The sequence below is a fragment of the Empidonax traillii genome, unplaced genomic scaffold, assembly GCF_003031625.1.
Source record: "Empidonax traillii isolate 1590-97213 ecotype Southwest subspecies unplaced genomic scaffold, ASM303162v1 scaffold579:size954524, whole genome shotgun sequence".
Taxonomy (NCBI): Eukaryota; Metazoa; Chordata; class Aves; order Passeriformes; family Tyrannidae; genus Empidonax; species Empidonax traillii.
In genome coordinates, this window is record NW_020955772.1 from 515716 (window position 1) to 533281 (window position 17566).

Below are 17566 nucleotides of genomic sequence, written 5' to 3' on the forward strand. Positions count from 1 at the left end.
AATCTAAGTGAAAGTGTGAAATTAGTGACATGATCCCACCATTTTGCTGTGCCTGTGCAGAACCCCAGCGAAGCTCTCCTGCCTTTTGAGGTACATCTCCTTGATGAACCTGTTGAGTCGCTGGGCTGAGGACCAAGAGACAGGAAGGGCAGGAGGGAAGCAGCAGTTTTGATGTCAAATGTGCATCTGACACATTTAACAAGGGCACAGCATGGGATTGGCCTCCTGCTCCAGCAGGAGCCTCAGCCCCCAGTTCTGCTCCTCTCCCTCCTCTGAAAAATCCTGACTGCCCACAGCAAAAGTTCCTGATGGAACAGAGCCAGGAGAGCCAGCACCTTGACTGTTCTACATTAAGGCAGAGTCCCCAAATCTTAAAAGTGCAGGTGCTCAAGCCCTGCAAAGAGAAGGGACTCATTTCTCCCTCTCCCACCCTCAGGAGGCCTTTCTGGGAGCCTTGCCCAAGGCTGTGCCTGCCTTAGAGACTCCTGCCAGCAAAACTGCTTCATTAGAGGAGTGAGGGAAAGGTCCCTCCCACAGCCTGGAGGCAGCAAAATCCTTAATCTGCAGGTAAAACCCACCTTGAGTTTGGTGGCCCAAACAACTCCATCATCCCAGCACAGTGACAGCTGCGCCTTCCCAGCTGGGTTGGTACCCAAGTGTTCATGAGCAGAGACACAGCACCAGGGACCCCAGAGCACCCCTGGAGAGCTGCTCTGTCACTCAATCTGCAGTTTGCAGTGGAGAATGAACTGGGCCATAATAAACTGCTGCAGCCTCCTTGCACTTTCAATCAGCTTTGTGCGCTGCTTTGAAAAGGCAGAGACCCAATCTGGTCAAATATACCAGATTGCTCTTCCCAGGTGCATTTACAGAAGAGAAACTCCTTCCTGACTTCTTTAACACATATACAAGTGGCTACTCTGACATGCTTCAGCACTGGCACACTGCCTGTCCAATGATTCAGATCCTTTTCAGGCTGGAATCTTTTCACTCTTGCTGCCTGAAAACACTATGATCTGGCACATTTTCTCTATTTGCTGCTCTCTCAGCCGCTTTACCTGTACTGTGTTTGGTTTCCAGGTACTCAGTTAATGGAACTGCACACATGTTAGCTGGAATGCCTTACACTCACTTCACTCTCACAGCTGCCAGGTGGGATGAGATTCTGGAGAATGTAAATGTTAGGACTTGGGGCAGGGAATGTTCCCTCTGCAAATCAGCAGGAGATTCAGCCTTAAACCCTGGAGCTGCTCTGGCTGTAGGTCAGGCAATTTTAGCTGCCACGACGACTCAGAGCAGCAGTCGCGTCCTCCCCTCGCCCCTTCCCCGTGCCCACATTTACACAGCAGCCTGAGAGACATCTCAGCACCTTGGAGCAACAGCAGCCACGAGGGAAGTGACAGAGCAGACAGCGGCAGATCGGGTTATTTGGCAAAACTGTCACGGTGAGACGTCCCTGCAGGTCACAGGGGACCCTCCCACCACCACCATCCCTCCTGCGTGGGAGAGGAGCTGGCTGTGCCAGGGCTGAGCCTCCTGGTGCTGCTCAGCCTGTGGCCCTGGCACGTGAGGTGACCGGCCAGGCCGTGGGTCAGTCACACCACGGGGCAGGTGGGCTGTGGTCAGTCAGACAGTGGGGTGCCCAGCCGAGGTGTAGATCAGTCAGACACCGGGGTGCCCGGCCAGGGTGTAGGTCAGTCAGACACCGGGGTGCCCGGCCGGGCTGTGGCTCTCAGGGCTGTCGGGGCTCCTGGCGGCCGAGCCCAGCTGCCAGCCCGGCGCCCGGGGCCGCGGTCACTCGTGGGCCACGCGCTCCAGCGCCACGTAGAAGCTGTCCTTGTCGTCCAGGCAGTGCCAGCCGATGGGCCCCGCCTCGCAGTCGGCGCACACCAGGAACTTCACGTTGCCCACGTCGCGGGTGAAGCCCACGTTCTCGAAGGAGAACATGTCGCGCACCAGCCAGTGCTCCCGCAGCACGTCCCCGCCGCCTCCCGCCGCCGCCGCCGCCGCCTTCTTCCTCATGGCGGGCAGGAGGAGCTGCGGAGACACCACGGGGCCGTCACCGCCCGCCCGGCACCGCCCGCCCCCCCCGCTCCCCTCAGGATCCCCCCCCCCGGTACCTCACGGCGGGCGAGGGTGGCGGCGCCGGGCAGCAGCACCCGGGAGCCGCAGCGCTGGCACAGAACGGCCCGCAGGTTGCGGCCCTGCGCGCACACGAGCCCGGCCGAGCCCGGCGAGGCGGGAGCGGCATCGGGAGCGGGAGCGGCAGGAGGGGAGGGAGGAGGCGCCGCCGGCTCCATCTCCGCGCAGGGCGCCGCCATGGCCGAGGGGCGGGGCGGGGCGATGACGTCAGGCAACGCACTCCGCTGACGTCACGGACGCGGCCCCGCCCCATCGGGCTGTGCAGGGCTTGTGACGTCACGCCCCGGGCCACGCTGACGTCACGGCCCTGCCCCCCCCCCGCCCCTGGGGCGGTGCCGGGGGGTCCCACCCGGCTCCTCCATCCCTGGGAGTGTCCAGGGTGCTGGGAGTGAGCTGGGCCGGTGGAATTGTCCCTGCCCGTGGAAGGGGATGAGATTCAAGGTCCTTTCCCACCCAAACCAGTCTGGGATTCTCTGATTCCCTCCCCCGACGTGATTCCGGGATGTGCCACCAGCTGGCAGCGAGGGTCTGTCTGCCTGTCTGTCTGTCTGTCTGTCGTGTGCAGGCCCGCGGGGACCATCAGGGACCGTCATTTACCGGACATGGGAGTCTGGAGACACTCCACCTTGTCACAGAGGTTGAAGAAGGAGTTCAGTTGATGCTGGGCAAAAGGAAATCGTCTCCCTTTAAAGTCTCCCTCACTGGAGATATTCCAGAGCTGTCTGGACACAATCCTGTGCTGTGCCCTCTGGGATGACCCTGCTCGGGGGAGGTAGGGCCAGATGACCTGCTGTGGTCTCTTCCAACCTCACCCATTTCTGGGATTCTATGAAGCTGCTGCACATATTTTGAGTGCAGTTGTTGCATCAGTGTTCAGGAGAGCCTGGGTACACTCTGCTGCTGCTGCAAACAGCAGCTCACGTGGCTGCTTGGTACAAAGAGACCCCCCTCCGAACTGGGGTGCACAGAGTGCACTGAAAGGGGCAGGGGGCTGACACTGGAAAAATGTGTTTCCCAGGAGAGGGAAGCAGAGACCAGCCCGACCCCAAAGAGCCCGGGCAAGGCAGGAGGCAGTGCCGGTGCTGGAGAGGCCCTGGGGCTCAGGTGACTCTGCTGCTCTTCACTGAGCACCTCTGAGCCCCTGTGGCTGTGTGCTGGTCTGGGTACCTGCTGCTAACGGCCCAGTGTTGTTAGCATGGTTGAAAAGACTGAAAGAAACCTTTTGATTGAGCCACTGCTTCTTTAGGGAGTAAACCAGATCCCAGAAGAGCTCTGATTCTTGTTTTTTTCCTGCCCATTTAGTGTAAACATGCACCATCCTCCTGCTGCCTCGCTGTCTCCTCACTGTCTGCTGCCAAGAACTCTCAGGAGAAGCCAGAAATGGGAACTGATGCTCAAGTACTACATAAAGGTACAGGATTTCATCAGCAATCCAGCTGCTCACCTCAGGCTCCAGCCCAGGCAGTCCTGCCACGAGCTGGGGGTTGAGTGTAGATTGCAGACGTAACCCCATTCCCCTGTGACTTGTGCCAGCACAAACCCTCCACACGGTGGTTAGATGAAGGTCTGGAAGGTAGAGAACAGAAGCTGAACTCCCACTGGCTCAGGAAATATTTTATTCTTTATACTTTCATTAGAAAATAAACATAGGAAACAAAACCACAGAACACTTGTGTGATAGAAACAAACGCAGAAGGTTCAGAGCGTTGGCTGAAAGTGCATAATTAAGTCATGCTACCACGTCCCTGATCCCACCCTGTCCCCAAGCAAGGAGTCAGCAGGAAGCTCAACGAGCAGCACTACACAGAGCCCAGGCACTGTGGGGCCAAGCTGATGGCAGAGGGGAGCCCGTGCTCCCAGAACGCAGCGAGGCAGGACACATGCTGAGAGCCAGCGAGGGCTCGTGGGGCAGGCGAGGGATAGCAGGTGTCAGAGGATGTGGGCAGGGAAGTGAACAGCTGAGAACAAAGGGCAGAACGGAATCCTGGATGCTACTCCAGAACGGCCCTGGAAGCAGGAAAATCCTGGATGAAAGGAAAACCAACACAATGAACTTGAGTGAAAGGCTGCAGTGGGTGTGCTGGACTCCGGGGATGAACCCCAGTCACTCTCCGGCAAGACCTTGGTGGGCAGCAGCCACCGTGTCCCTGCTCTGGTGGCCTCAGCTCGGGTGACGTCCCTGCAGGGTGGGAGCAAAGGCACGGCCGCGGCACAGCAGGGCTCACGGATGGCGGCGCTTTGCAGCTGGGGCTCTCAAGCTTTGTGAGGGAAGTGCCACGTGAAGAACCTTGCCGAGCACCTGATCAAGAGCACAAACACCACAGCCCTGCCTCTGCAGCAGGCAGTGAGCTTTCCCCCTGCCCTCTGCCCCTGCAGCCTCGGCTTCTGGGTCTCAGTAGTTGACAGCTTTAACCTGCGACTCCTTTTGTGTGCAGCCCTGGGAGGAACCTGCGGACACAGCGACACTGCAGGCCCCCCCTCACACACGCTCACCCAATCTGGCTCTGCACCCACGTGTGCTCGAGGAGCACGTTTGAACATTCAGTATGTACATGATGATTTGAAGCTGGAACACAAGAGCAGCCGGATTCACCCTCCCACATCCACGTGGCTGAGAGCAACCCGAGGGCCCGCGGGGTCCTGCGGCGGCTGGAGAGGTGACCCAGTGGTATGTACATGTCCTTGGGAGGGTTCACCAGGCTGGCTGAGGCCAGGCTGGGGCATCTCTGCTCTGCCCATAGACTGAGCCACAGGAACAGCAGAGAGTGCAGCTTCTCATGACCCACTCACCCCCTTCGTCCAGCTTCCCACAGAGCCCCCGATTTCAAATGACTGCTGAGATCACACGGTTATGCACATGCTCTAGTCACAAGCAGCACAGAAAGCTGCTCTTCTGGTGCCTATTCCCACAGCATCCACAACTCCCAGGAGCAGTCACTGCAAATCACTTGGGACTCTTTCTCCAGCCGAGACTTTTTTAGAGTGTTCCTCTTTGCGAGCTCCCTCCCGATCACTTCTCCCGCAGGACGCAGACTCCCGCGTCGCAGCGCTGCATCCCCAGGGAGGTGACCACTTCCCAGCTGTCAATGATGGGATCGTAGCACTCGATGCTGCTCAGCAGTGAGTTGCCATCGTACCTGCCGGGACAGAAAGTTACAGGTGAAGGGCGGCGTCGGAGGGAGAGGCTGAGGCATTCAGAGAGACTGGGCAGCAGGAACGGCCTTGCATGAGGCCGCCTCTGCCTGGGCCCTGGGCGGGCAGGGTGACCCTGAGGGCCACATCTCAGTGTGAGGAGCCGCCCAGCTGCGATGGGGCAGCCTCTGTGTCCCCTCAGCACCCCTGTTCCAGCGCCCAGAGCTGCAGGCCGGGCCCGTGCAGCGCTTACCCGGCGATGGCGTACAGCCGGCCCCGCAGCACCGTGGCCCCCACGTAGCACCGGGGTGTGGTCATGCTCGTTACCGTTGTCCAGGAATCGGTGCGGATGTTGTAGGCCTCCACCGAGGACAGATGCGCCGTCCCGTCGAACCCCCCCACCACGTAAATGTGGTCGTTGAGCAGAGCCACTCCAGCCCCTGGGGAGAGAGGTGGTGATAACAGTCACGCCCAGGAACCACACCGGCGGCACCGTGGCCAGGGCTCGCTGTTCCGGGGCTGAGTGGTCAGCTGGTCAGCTCCTCCCTCTTCACAGGACATTTTGTTACGCTCATCTCTCCCCTAAAAGAGCTGATAACCGTGTCTTCTGTTGTCCACCAAACACTGCTGACTCTCTGCCATGGGAGCACTGGGCAGCACAGCAGCACGAGAAGTTGACACCTGACACAGGTGTGTGAACAGAGCAGCACCAGGCTCGCTCTGCTGGCTGGCAGGCAGCCAGCTGGGACTATCAGCACAGACACAGGTTCCTCTGGTGTTCCTGGCTCCCTGGTATCACCCAGCTCCTGGCCACAGTCGGGAGAGTCACACAGCCAAGATTACTTTTAGTCCTGGTTTTGGAATTCAAAGACCTGCACACTGGAAAGTTTTTTCTGGGGGCAAAAGAAGTCTTACAGGGTCCAAGGTCACCAGGATGGACTGACCTGATATTAGGATGAAGATTGCAAGTACAGCTAGTACCTAAGCTACCAGTAGTTAGGAGTGTTAGTTCCAGAGTGCAAACACAAAAACCTGGGCCAAAAAGGGTTCTGTGGGCCAAAAAATCTCCCATTTCAGAGATCTTGGTGCTCCAGGTGACAGCACCAAGGAAGGAACCAGTTGAGCCAGTGCTGGGGTCAAGGGCCTCCCCATGTTCCTGCTCGGTCGTGGAGCTCATGCTGCAGGCCAAGGCACTGCTGCCAAAGCTCCAAATCCTGTGGGAAGCGAGCATGGACCTGGGAAATGCCTATTGTGGAAGGCTTTTTCCCTTGAACTCTGCTTTTGGTCTTGCACAAAGCCAATCTTCTCTGGGGGAAAGCCATCTCATCCTCAAGCTTCCTAGAGATCTGTGGGTCGGTCTCACACGGTGCCTCCGATGCCAGAAAATCTGTGGATTTTATCCCATGTTTTATGTGGGGTCTTCCTGGGATGTGGAAAAGCACCCAACTCCTAAATCAAAACCGTTCTTGGCAGATAAACCCACACTTAACAGGAATAGCCCTGTCACAGGAGTAAATATTTAAAGCTTGGGGTTTTGGTGAATGCCACTGCAGGCACAAGGAAGCTGAGATGTTTCTGGAGCAGAGCCCAGCTTTAGTGAGCACCCAGCACTTGTCCCTAAGCAGGAACACTGCACAGAGATCACGTGGAGCCAGGGCTGCCCAGGCTGACTGCGAGGGGCAGTTACTGAAAGCAGCAGAGAAAAAAGTAACTTCAAAAAGGGATTTGAAAGAGGGGCTGTAAGCACAGAACTACCACACTGGGAACTACCCGGCTGTGGAGGCACTGAGCATCCTGCCCAGGGCTGTGCAGGGCCAGGGCTGCTCGCCAGCATGGCATGGAGGGCAGAGCAGGAGGCCTGAGGCACAGGGTGAGAGCAGAGAGCCAGGATCTGAGCACACAGGAGCTGCAGGAACCCCTCTGGAACTCCTCTGAGAAATGAAGGAGAGCTTAGACAGAAAGATATTCCAAAAGTAGGATTTAAACTATATTTATCTCCTAGATACAACTGCCAACCTAAAGGTCGGATAGAACTCCAAGCAGGAGAGACAAGTGAAGAGTTGGTGGGGGATAATTACTGGGTGACTGCACCTTGTTTCCAGTCAACACCACTGGAGGGTAACACTGCTCTGGCAGTGCTGCTCTGTGTTCCTGCTGCACCAGGAGCTGAGGCCTTGCATGTCCCAGAGCAGAGTGGAGGTGAAGGAGCAGCCTGACAGGGCACTCCTGCCTTCACCCTGTTCTGTGCAGCTGAGGAGCACTGATCTCATACTACAGTCTGTGCCTTGTGGGCTCTTCTCCAAGCCAAGTACTGTTTCTAGTTTTGGAAGTCACACAGGACTTCCTCTCCTTCCCTGTAACCTATAACCCCCTCCCCACATACCTACACACACCTTAGCATGGGATGGAAGCCTCAGGCTGTGAAGATTAGAATTTGTTTTGGGAATTCCGCACCTAAAACCGTTCCTTCTCAAAGCCAAGCCACCCACTGAGCCCAGAGCATCCTGCAGGGCAGCAGAACACACCAGCAGTGACAGCCACCTCAGTGCAGCAGGAAACACAGTGACTCAAGGGCTCTCACCTGAGCGCTTGGTGGCCATCGGGGTGACGTTTGTCCAGTGTCCAGTGTGGGGGTCATACCTCTCTACAGAATTCAGGATGTTCAGCCCATCATAGCCACCTGAAAGAAAAGCACAGGAGCAAACCCCGGGGCTGAGAATGTGGTGCTGCCATCAGCACAGCTCACACAAGCCAGGCAGAGGCTCCTGCAGCCAGCTCTGCAATCTGTCTGGTGCAGGAAATCTGTGACTCCCCAGGAACAGGACTGCAACAGATGTGGGTGCAACGCTGGGTCTGCCTTTTCTGGTGCACAGAAGGTGACCTACAGAACAACTTCCAGAGTGCTTTGCCCTCTGGCACTCTCACTGCATTCACAGCTGGTGTGGGGCTCTGAAACTGAAACGAGTGCTGCAGAAAGGAGCTGGAGAACACACAGCTCATGACACGTTTCTGGAGCACCACAGCCACCACTGTTTTGGGTAATGCAGGTGCACCCTCTGTCCTTTGGCTACCTGCTGCATCTCTGGGCATTTAGCCACTGCTTAGGCCATGCAAGCCTCAGGTGGCATTGCTCTGCTCATCCTCCACACTTCAGCCCCCCCCTCAAAGGTAGTGTGTAAATTCTGTATAATTTGCAGCTTGCAGCATTTCCTGCAGTAATGTGGCAGCTCCAGTCCCAGCCATCGTGATGGGAACAGTGAGAACAGGCAGCATTCACTGACACAGGTGATGGGAGTGCCCAGGGCAGTGAGGTTAAACCTCTTCTAACCCGGGCGTGACAAGTTGGTGCTCCCCAGGCAGCACCTGGGCGGTCACTTGGGTAAAAAGCCAGGATCTGCAGAACTCCCAGAGCTCCTGGGGTACCTACCGAGGCAGTAGATCACTCCATTGGCTACCACAAGCCCTGCTCCCTCCCGTGCTGTCTGCATGTCTCCCAGCATGCTCCACTGGTCGATGTTGGGGTCGTAGCGCTCCATGCTGGTGTGACGGCGGCTCCCGTCGAACCCACCCGAAACGTAGATCATGTCTGCAATCACAGACGGAGGAGGAACCCAGCGAGTCAAGAGTCAACCAGGCACATGAGGGCTCTCACAGACTAAGAAAAACTACAGCAGGGACTGCCAGCCCCAGGACAACAGGCCTTGGCACACTGCGAGCCAAGACAAATCCAGGCTCCTCAGCCTGGCTCGCTGCATCAGCCTGCTCACAGGCCCAACAAACAAACACAAAACCCATCTGGCCCTTACATCTGCTTCTTGCTGTTGGGTGAAATAGAAGACTGCCATGCCCAAACCCAAACCCTGCCTGTCATGAGCCTCAAGTCAGCATCTCCCCAAGGCCCTCGCTCCTTCCCTGCACATGCTCCAGTCTCTCCTGTGCTGGATGATCACAGCTGTACTCGCTGCCCTGTGCTCAGTCTTGCCCAACACTCAACACCCTCAGAGCTTCCCGCTCCATAATCCCTCCCAGAGCCACCTTCCCTCGGTGCACAGACACACGCCGTGGGAATGCAGCGGAGGCAGAGCTCCTCTCAGGATACGTGGGCGAGTGTTCCATTTCTGCACCCCAGCGGCGAGAGAAGGCAGAGTCTCCTGCTCCCCTCCTCCCCCAGAGCCAGCCCACTCTGCACACACCAACCAGGCAGCCACCAGGACGCACCTCCGAGGGTGGTGGCTCCCGCCAGCCCTCGCCGCACGTTCATGGGAGCCACCGAGTACCAGATGCCGTCCTCATCCGACGTGTAATCCAGGCACTCCACGGAGCTGAGCCGGGAGCGGCCGTCGTAGCCCCCGATGACGTAGATGCGGTCGTGGAGGGACACGGTGGCCACGTATCGCCTCTTCCGGGTGATGCTCTGGGCCACAGGGGGGACACAGTGGTCAAAGACAGCAAGCAACACCGCTGCACGGACACCAACACTGCTCTCCCACCCTCTTCTGCTGGCCTATTGCCCAGAGCAGGTAGCACCACGGATTTAAAGGGCTGTGTCTGCCTTCCCTTGCCTGTATTCTCTTTCCTCAGGGCCACGTCTCTTTGCACTCAAATATATAGCATTAGATGTTATTGCTGAGATTTATTAAGTATCTCAAGGTATTTAATAATATCATACATACTATTAAATATCTTATGCTGCTACAGAATCTTTGATGCATCTGGGACTTTTGTGTGTTCCTCCCACTGGCTCCTGCAGGCACTGGTAATGGGAAAATGTGGAAACACAGAATATTTGATGAAGCTTTCAGCCTCCAAAAAAGGTCAGAATTTTGGGACACCAGGTGGTACTGGGTCTGCCCTGATAGGTGATATTAAAGAACAGCCAGTTCTCCACCATTTCACACAGATAAAGGTGATTTTAATTTGGGCTGAAACACTCCTCAGTGTAGGAAATCTTTCTTCTCTTTATGCTCCAAAACACTGCAAGCAGCAGGATCATGCAGCAGCCTGAAGGCTGCACTGATTACACTGTTCCTATTGACATTCCAATTATCATCACTAACCTTAAAGCTTAACACCCCTTCACTAAGAAACACGATAGTTCTCACTCCCACAACCAAGATGTGGGTCTCTGCAGGCTCAGCTGATCAGGACTATGACAACCCCCTCTTACTCAGTCACTCTGCAAACTGAAGCGGTTTCAGCATTCACCACGTAAATCTCTGTAAGGAATTTCTGTCAGAAATCCTCAGCAGATTGCACAGGACAGCCCCAAAGAGGATTGTTATCCAGCTGATGCTGCAGAATCAGTGTTTGCTCACAGCCTGGTCAGCCCAGGGGTGGTCCAAACCCGTCCCTTACCGGCAGGAAACTCCACTCCTGGGTCTTGGGGTCGTATTTCTCCACCACGTCGATGGGGGACTGTTGGCTGCCGAAGCCGCCGATCACGAGCAGCACTTCATTGGCTCCTGGGGCAGAGGGGGAGAGAGAGGCCAAGTCAATCCCTGCACAGCCAAAGGGTCACCTCAGGGGAACAACCTGAAGAAACACTGAGCCTTCCCTGGTGCAAAGCTGCCTCTAAATCCCTGTTTTCCTCGCGGCTCTGGAGCAGGGAGCTAACCTGGCTCCAGGCACTTGGCAGCCCTCTGTGCTCAGAGGGGAAGAGGAGGGAGAAGCTCTTCAGAGTGTGTGGCAGGAGGCTGAGAGAGGGTCAGGAGCTGACTGCTGGAGAGCTGTTCCTCCTAACATCAGAGGCACTTTGAGAACACAAGCCAGCTCAATCAGGTGCTGAAGCTGGCTCCTTTCTATCTCTTTTTGTGTTCTTTCCACTGTTTTTCCCAAACCTCTCACCACCCCATAGAATCTGGAGGAGAATGCCTGATTCCCTGCAGCCACCTCACAACACAGGGCCTCCCCTAAGCTGCAAGTAACATCCCCACCTGATTTTGGGGACTTTGTTCCCCACTTAAGTGAGAAACAAGTCAGGCTGTCAGAAGCTTGGAAAATTAATTAAGTATTTTCTCAGGAATTGTGTCTTAAATCTTGTGTATTTTATTTCAAAGTTGCCTTCCCCCTACTTTCTTTCTTCTCAGAAGGTCTCTGAATTTTTCTGATTTCCTCCATGGTTGTTAAATGACAGCTGTGACCTGGAGGGTTTTAACCTCCCCTGTACCCACTGCCTGGAACCAGGGTAGAACAGCTGAATATCCCTGGGCCTCTCAGGCCCTTTCTGGAACAGGAGTTTATCACTGGAGTTTAGGACTGTCCAGCTTTTCATAGGACTGAGCACCAAGGAGCAAACACTTAACAACTCTGTCACAAAGCAAAAGATGAGGAATAATACAAAAAACTAACTGGGAAGGATTCACAAAAGAGCTTCAACACCTTGGAAAGCCTCCTGTCCAGTAAGACAGCTAAAAGTGCAATTACTTCAGTTCCTCCAATGCAAAGTTAATGCACAACTTGATCACAGTTTATAAGTGACACATTGTTGCTATCAGATGGTGGGTAATAATTTAAAACAGGTAGGGCTGAACCTTTGGTTCAGTTTTAACCCGTACAAATAAACAATAAAACAGTTTTGTGATGTCTTTTTATCAGGTGAAGCATTTCAACCAAGAACAAAATGAAATGTGTCTTTCTAAAATCACAGAATGGTTTGGGTTGGAAGGAACCCTAAAGCTCATCTCATCCCACCCCCTGCCATGGGCAGGGACACCTTCCACTAGCCCAGATTGCTCCAAGCAGGAAGAGTGGTCCATTCTGGCACTGATGTGAGTGCACTGGGATACAGGCATGGCACAGACAGTCTGACAGAAGCCAATAAAATAATTTTCCTTCTTCTGTAGGTCATTCCTACTGTTTATATTGCTCTTGAGCGCTCACAGCCCTAAGCCAAGCATTTTCCCAACAATTCAGTGACTGTGCTTGGTAGGAGTTACTGAAATAAAGGAAGAAGTCATCATTTATTGCCTTAGCAAGGCTAGGGAGGAAAAAAAAAAAGGGAAAGAGGGACCTTTCCATTTCCCTCCTTGTGCCTTCCCCTCTCCAATTCCCTGTGGAAACCTGCTGGCACTGTAAGGCAGCTGTCACTCACCTCACAGCTCTCTTTGGACACTGATAGCTGTGCTTTCAGACAGGAATAAACTCTTCCCACACTTCTTGGACAGCTGCATACTGGTCAAACATATCTGCAGGAACCAGCAACTCAGGAAACTGGTTTTATGGTCAGAGCAAGGGCCTGGGATTAAAGGCAATCAACTGGCACTAAGAAATCATGCTCTGAAAAAAAAAGGCCCCTTTGTCCTCTGCTCCAGCCCCCTCTCTGTCCTACTGGGGACCATGGGATGACGAGTTACTGCTGTGAGCCCATCAGCACAACTACAAGGCTCTACACAAGGTGTCTTACACAACACCTGCCAGTGCCCCAGCCCCTCTCAGTGTCCTTTCCTCTGCTGCTCACCCAGACGTGCTCGTGTCCTGGGTCCTTGCATCTGGCTCCGGAGCTCGGGCCGAAGGTGGAATTTCTTGGCTTCATCGACGAGGTCTCTGCACTGGAGGCTGCAGCGTATAAAAGGCTGGGGAGAAACATGAGTCACTGGTACACATGCAGTGTATTTTAGGAAACCTCAGAAGAAGCGTCCTAAAGCCAACTCTTATCAGCTCAGACAGCACGAACAGGACTTGGTGTGCAGGCTGCAGTGTCCTGGTGCAAACACTGCATGCAGGGAAGCACAAAGGTAACTGCAGACCCCAGTGCAGCTGAGGAGATGGGGCTTGATTCTCACAGTCTGGCACTGCAGGTTCCATAAGGAAAATGACTGCACTGGAAAACTCTGGAAAAGCCACTTCTGCCACATTTAAGCCGGCAGAAGGATGTCTGAGCAGGGGAACTGGCAATGAAACCACACTGGAAACCAGTTTGCCTCGATCTGCCCCCACATGACTCGGCCTGCACTTGATGTCAGAGAAGAAACAGGGAGCAGAGCACGATGAAGCAGCTTAGCTGACCTATTGCACATGGAACATGGAGTTGTGGAGAGGCAGCAGAAGCAGTGAGGTCTGGCTGAAGGCCTGGACCAACCTCTCCTGAATGCTCAGGTGCCCTTGGGTGTTTGGTGTATATGCAGCTTCCATAAGCTTAGATTTATTTGTACAGGTTCTTGGTCTTTGTGCAGGGCAGCCAGAGTGTTCAGAACCCACAGGGGGCCAATACTCCACTTTCCACACCAGCCCAGGCTGAGCATGTCCCACGAGTGTGTGGCACTGCCAGACTGGAGAGGTCACTCTCTGCATTCACTCTCAGGGAGCTGGGAGCCTGCACACACCGTCTCAGGCTGGATTTGGAACAGACCTGTTGGTTTTGGTACCAGTCCCTTTTCCATTAACTTCAATTTCAGTCTGAAGCGGACCATAACAATCTGACTGAACACCCTGCAGCTCTGGCACAACCTAACTGCCTGTTGGCTGCCCTGGTTTGAGAACATCCATGGTCCTGTGTCCACACAGCTGCTGTCCTTCTCAGAGGTACATGCTGGCCATCTGCACCTCAGACACCTTCTGAGGAGCCACGTGCTCCCTGAGATCAGTGCCAGCAACCTTCAGCCTGGGCAAGGGGAGCTGCCAGCGCTTAGGAATGAAGGCAGAAAGCACTTGTTGGAGGTTATAACGGGTGACAGCAGAAAGGTACTGCATATATCAGCACAGACAGCTGACTAATGGCTCTGGACAGGGCACCCTCTGGCTGCAGAGTGCTATGCTGTGGCTGCTGGCACAGCAAACCACTGCTCAGTGTGACAGCTCCACAGCATCAGCATCAAACGACATCAGCAGAGAAAGAGCTCTGCACATGTTCTGGTGGGCAGCAGCAGCCCAGCCAGGGACACGCAGTGCTCCCAGCTGTGCCCGTACCTCGGTGTCGATGACGTCCGTGATGTAGCGGGGGGTGAGCAGCGGCATCCGCACGTACTGCAGCAGCTCGGGCAGCGACGCCTCTCGGTCCTTCTTGGAGTGCTTCACCCAGTTTATGACTGCCTCGAACACGGGCTCTTCAGAGTCCACCTGGAAAGAGGAGGCACATCCTGACAGGCTGCAGGGTAACACTGGAGCTACCACCACAGAGCAGAGAACGTCCAGACTGCTGACACTGCTCCACAGCGACCCAGGCAGTGGGACACTGCAGCTAGGAGTCTGTTAGGGAGATCCCCATGAGCTGTGATTACAGGCACCATGAAATTCCCTCACTTTCTTTTCCTTGAACCTGCATTTGTTTTTTTCCCTACGGCTGAGATCAGCGATGGGAAGCTCAAGTGCCAGAGCAGTGAGTGGTACGGCAGAGCCTGGAGCTGCCACTCACTGACCTGCAGGAACTCACAGGGCAGCTCCCCAAATTCTCTGTGGAGCAGGAGCTGTGGCCCTGCAAAACACAAAGAGTCATTACAGAGACGATCAGAACCCTGTTTCCCTTGCACAGAGCAGTGCCTGGCTTAGTCCCCAGCAGCCCTGTGCCCATGGACTCCCCTCAAACACCCCAGCCAGACCAGCTACATTTAAGGGACTTTTGTATTTCAATCCACCTTTCAGAAACCACAAGCAATTGGATTTCTGAGTGGAGAACCCCAGGGCATGAATGTTACTGTTTATTTCTACTGTTCATTTTATTTTATCAGTAGTTTATTTCTGTCCCCATTTAGAGACAGAATTTGATACTGTTGGGGAACCTCAGGTGCTGTGGACATCTATGACTACCAAAAGCAAAAGAACTGTAAAAATCTCTGCAATATATAACTTAGGCTTGGTTTTGTTTTAGCACATCTATCAGACCATCCAACGTAAAAGCAAATCAGACGTGAATTTATTATCACAAAGTCTGTTAACTGAGACTAACTATGAAGATAAAAGGAGAGCTTGTGATGAGAGGACTGAGCCTCCTCACCAGTCTATGACTGGTCCCCCACTTTGAAGTCCAGTTTGAAGCTGTCAGGCAGAATGTTCTGAAGCAGGGAGCCACTGAGGTTAATTATGTAAGGCCATTCTTCCAGGCCATTGATTTATATTTGTTACAGTGTAATTTGGAACGGCCTCTTTCTATTGGAAATACAGGGAAAGGACAATTAGAGCTCACAAAAGGAGAGCAGAGCACTGTATTGTTTCCAATTCCCCCACCTCCTCCTTAAATGCAATAATCCCTGCATTGGTTTATTCCCTCCTGAACTGAGTGTCCTCAGATATATTTAACAGTTTTATTGTTCATTAAATAATTTGTTTTCTGATAAATGATGAGTAACACTAAATGCAGCACCGCAGTGAGGACCTGCCATGGCACTTCTTGAACAACCTGGGGATTTTCTGAGGGTGCTCCCTCAGCACACTCTGGTTCCACACAGCACCTCTGTGCTGGCACAGCAAGAGAGAGATTTGAGAGATTTGTTCCTTATTCCAGAAGGATTTCAGCTGGAAAATACCTTAAATCTCATCTTGTTCCACCCCCTGCCATGGGCAGGGACACCTTCACTAGACCAGGATGCTTCAAGCCCTGTCCAACCTGGCCTTGCTCTTCCTCCTTCCTCTAAGCCCCCTTCAGGCACTGGAAGGGGCTCTCAGGGCTCTCTGGAGCCTTCTCTTCTCCAGGCTGAACACCCCCAGCTCTCCCAGCCTGTCTCCAGAGCAGAGGGGCTCCCTCTCTCAGAACATCTCCATGGCCCCCTCTGGACCTGCTCTAGAGGTGCTTTCTCGCGCTGAGGCCCCCAGACCCGGACACGGTGCTCCAGCTGAGGTTCCACAAGGACAGAGAAGAGGGGGAGGATCCCCTCCCTCACCCTGCTGGTCACATCTTCTGAAGGTATGACAGTGCATGCACACCCCACTGCCTCCTGCAAGGCCTGAGCCAGCCCTTCCAATCCACAGGGAATGTTACTCTGCAGGGCTGACTCATTCTGAAACTCCTCATCATTATTTCCCAGTCCCTGCCTGAAGCTGCTGTCAGGATCACCCCAGTCCACACCAGCTCAGCCCCTCACAGCATTGAGCTGCAGCTTAAACACCAACCACACCCAGCCTTCTCCACTGCTGATCCCACTGCTGATCCTGCTGCTGATCCCAACTGGAGCCCACTTGTTCCCTGCTGTCTCACGTGCCCTTTCTCAAGCAGCCTCATTAGCAAGAGGATTTTGGTGTGGCTGAAGGCCACTTTCAACACATGCACCAACAATTCTCCTGTGGCTCCCCCCGCACCCCGTATTGGCTTTTTAGGAATCCCACCAAAGATAACCATTACATTGGGTTGCTTCCAAGAGTTCCTGTTCCTCTGAACAGTGAGCAGGGATTACTTCAAGCCCATCAACTACAGTGAACATCAGCTCTTGACATAAATAATCATGCCCTGCCCTCATTACCAGGGAGTGCTGAACTTACTCATAGAGAAGTTGGAAAAACGTACTTGACGTGTTCCAGTCAAAAAGGAAATCCTCCAGAAACCCACCTCGATGGAACTGAAATTTGGGAACTAACTGCCTGCAGAGTCAGACCACCCTGGGGATGGCACAGGCATTCATTCCTTGTGCTGCTGAGCAGCAGCAAACAGAAGTTAAAGCTTGGGGGTATTTCTGGAATGCAGGGATTGAGACAACTTGTCTTCTCCAGGGAAAGGAGGGAACAAAGTACCAAGAACTCTGCAGAGGGAGCTCACTGTGATTAACTTGCAAGAAACACTTGTGTGACAATGAATTCTTACAGAGGAATTACATGTTATTGATCAATTACAATTAGCAAAAGAAATTAGAACTTGTTGAGAATTTTATTTCAAATTAGGAACTGTGTGAGAAGTCCATCCCAGGAGTATGGACCAATTACTGACTGCTTTCAACGTTTTACTTCAACTCTTTGCACAGTAATGGTACTTTTCAGGTTTTACCTGAATTTCATCACACTTGATGAGCTTTTCAACCTCTTCTTGATTTAAAAGGATAAACTCTTCATGCTGAACCACCTCTGGAAAATGTTTCTGGCTGAAGACCTCTGCAGCTTGCATTAGATCCACACAATTGTGTGTCTCAGCAAAATCCCGAATGCCCAAACAATTTGATGGATCCAGTTGGCTTTCTAGAAACTCACAGCAAGCTTGTTTCACACCTACGGAAAATTGGAGGGGTGAATGAGCACTGCAGGCTTACTGTCAATCCACTGCTTTGGAAAGGGCTTCAGAAAGGAAACTTCCAAACAATAACGAAAAGCCAACTCAAATAACAAGTAGAAACACCACAGAAACACACACATGCAGGTAAATGCTTTGGAGCAGGGG

General features: G+C 53.8%; 2 protein-coding genes across 5 annotated transcripts in view; both read right to left on the bottom strand.

Moving 5' to 3' along the window:
• The window catches only part of RABIF (RAB interacting factor), a 16527-nt gene extending 14206 nt beyond the window's left edge, over positions 1 to 2321 (bottom strand). The window contains exons 1-2 of one of the 2 annotated variants that reach the window (XR_003572808.1): positions 2121 to 2321; positions 1345 to 2037 (exon numbers count right to left, since the gene is read on the bottom strand). Coding sequence is in view for 1 of the 2 variants with exons in the window: in XM_027898143.1 (XP_027753944.1) it covers positions 1795 to 2037; positions 2121 to 2321 (444 nt within the window). In the remaining variant the exon portion in view is untranslated. Of the gene's footprint in view, positions 1 to 1033; positions 2038 to 2120 lie in introns of those variants that run through there. The other variant, XM_027898143.1, reaches the window with a different exon arrangement.
• Positions 2322 to 3741: 1420 nt separating this feature from the next.
• KLHL12 (kelch like family member 12) overlaps positions 3742 to 17566 on the bottom strand; it is a 25804-nt gene continuing 11979 nt past the window's right edge. For all 3 annotated transcript variants that reach the window (XM_027898140.1, XM_027898139.1, XM_027898141.1), the window contains 9 exons: positions 17180 to 17397; positions 14179 to 14328; positions 12731 to 12845; positions 10630 to 10736; positions 9493 to 9688; positions 8702 to 8860; positions 7856 to 7954; positions 5528 to 5714; positions 3742 to 5279 (listed from right to left, as the gene is read on the bottom strand). In XM_027898140.1, the coding sequence (XP_027753941.1) occupies positions 5153 to 5279; positions 5528 to 5714; positions 7856 to 7954; positions 8702 to 8860; positions 9493 to 9688; positions 10630 to 10736; positions 12731 to 12845; positions 14179 to 14328; positions 17180 to 17397 (1358 nt within the window). In that variant the 3' untranslated portion in view covers positions 3742 to 5152. The remainder of the gene's footprint in view (positions 5280 to 5527; positions 5715 to 7855; positions 7955 to 8701; positions 8861 to 9492; positions 9689 to 10629; positions 10737 to 12730; positions 12846 to 14178; positions 14329 to 17179; positions 17398 to 17566) is intronic.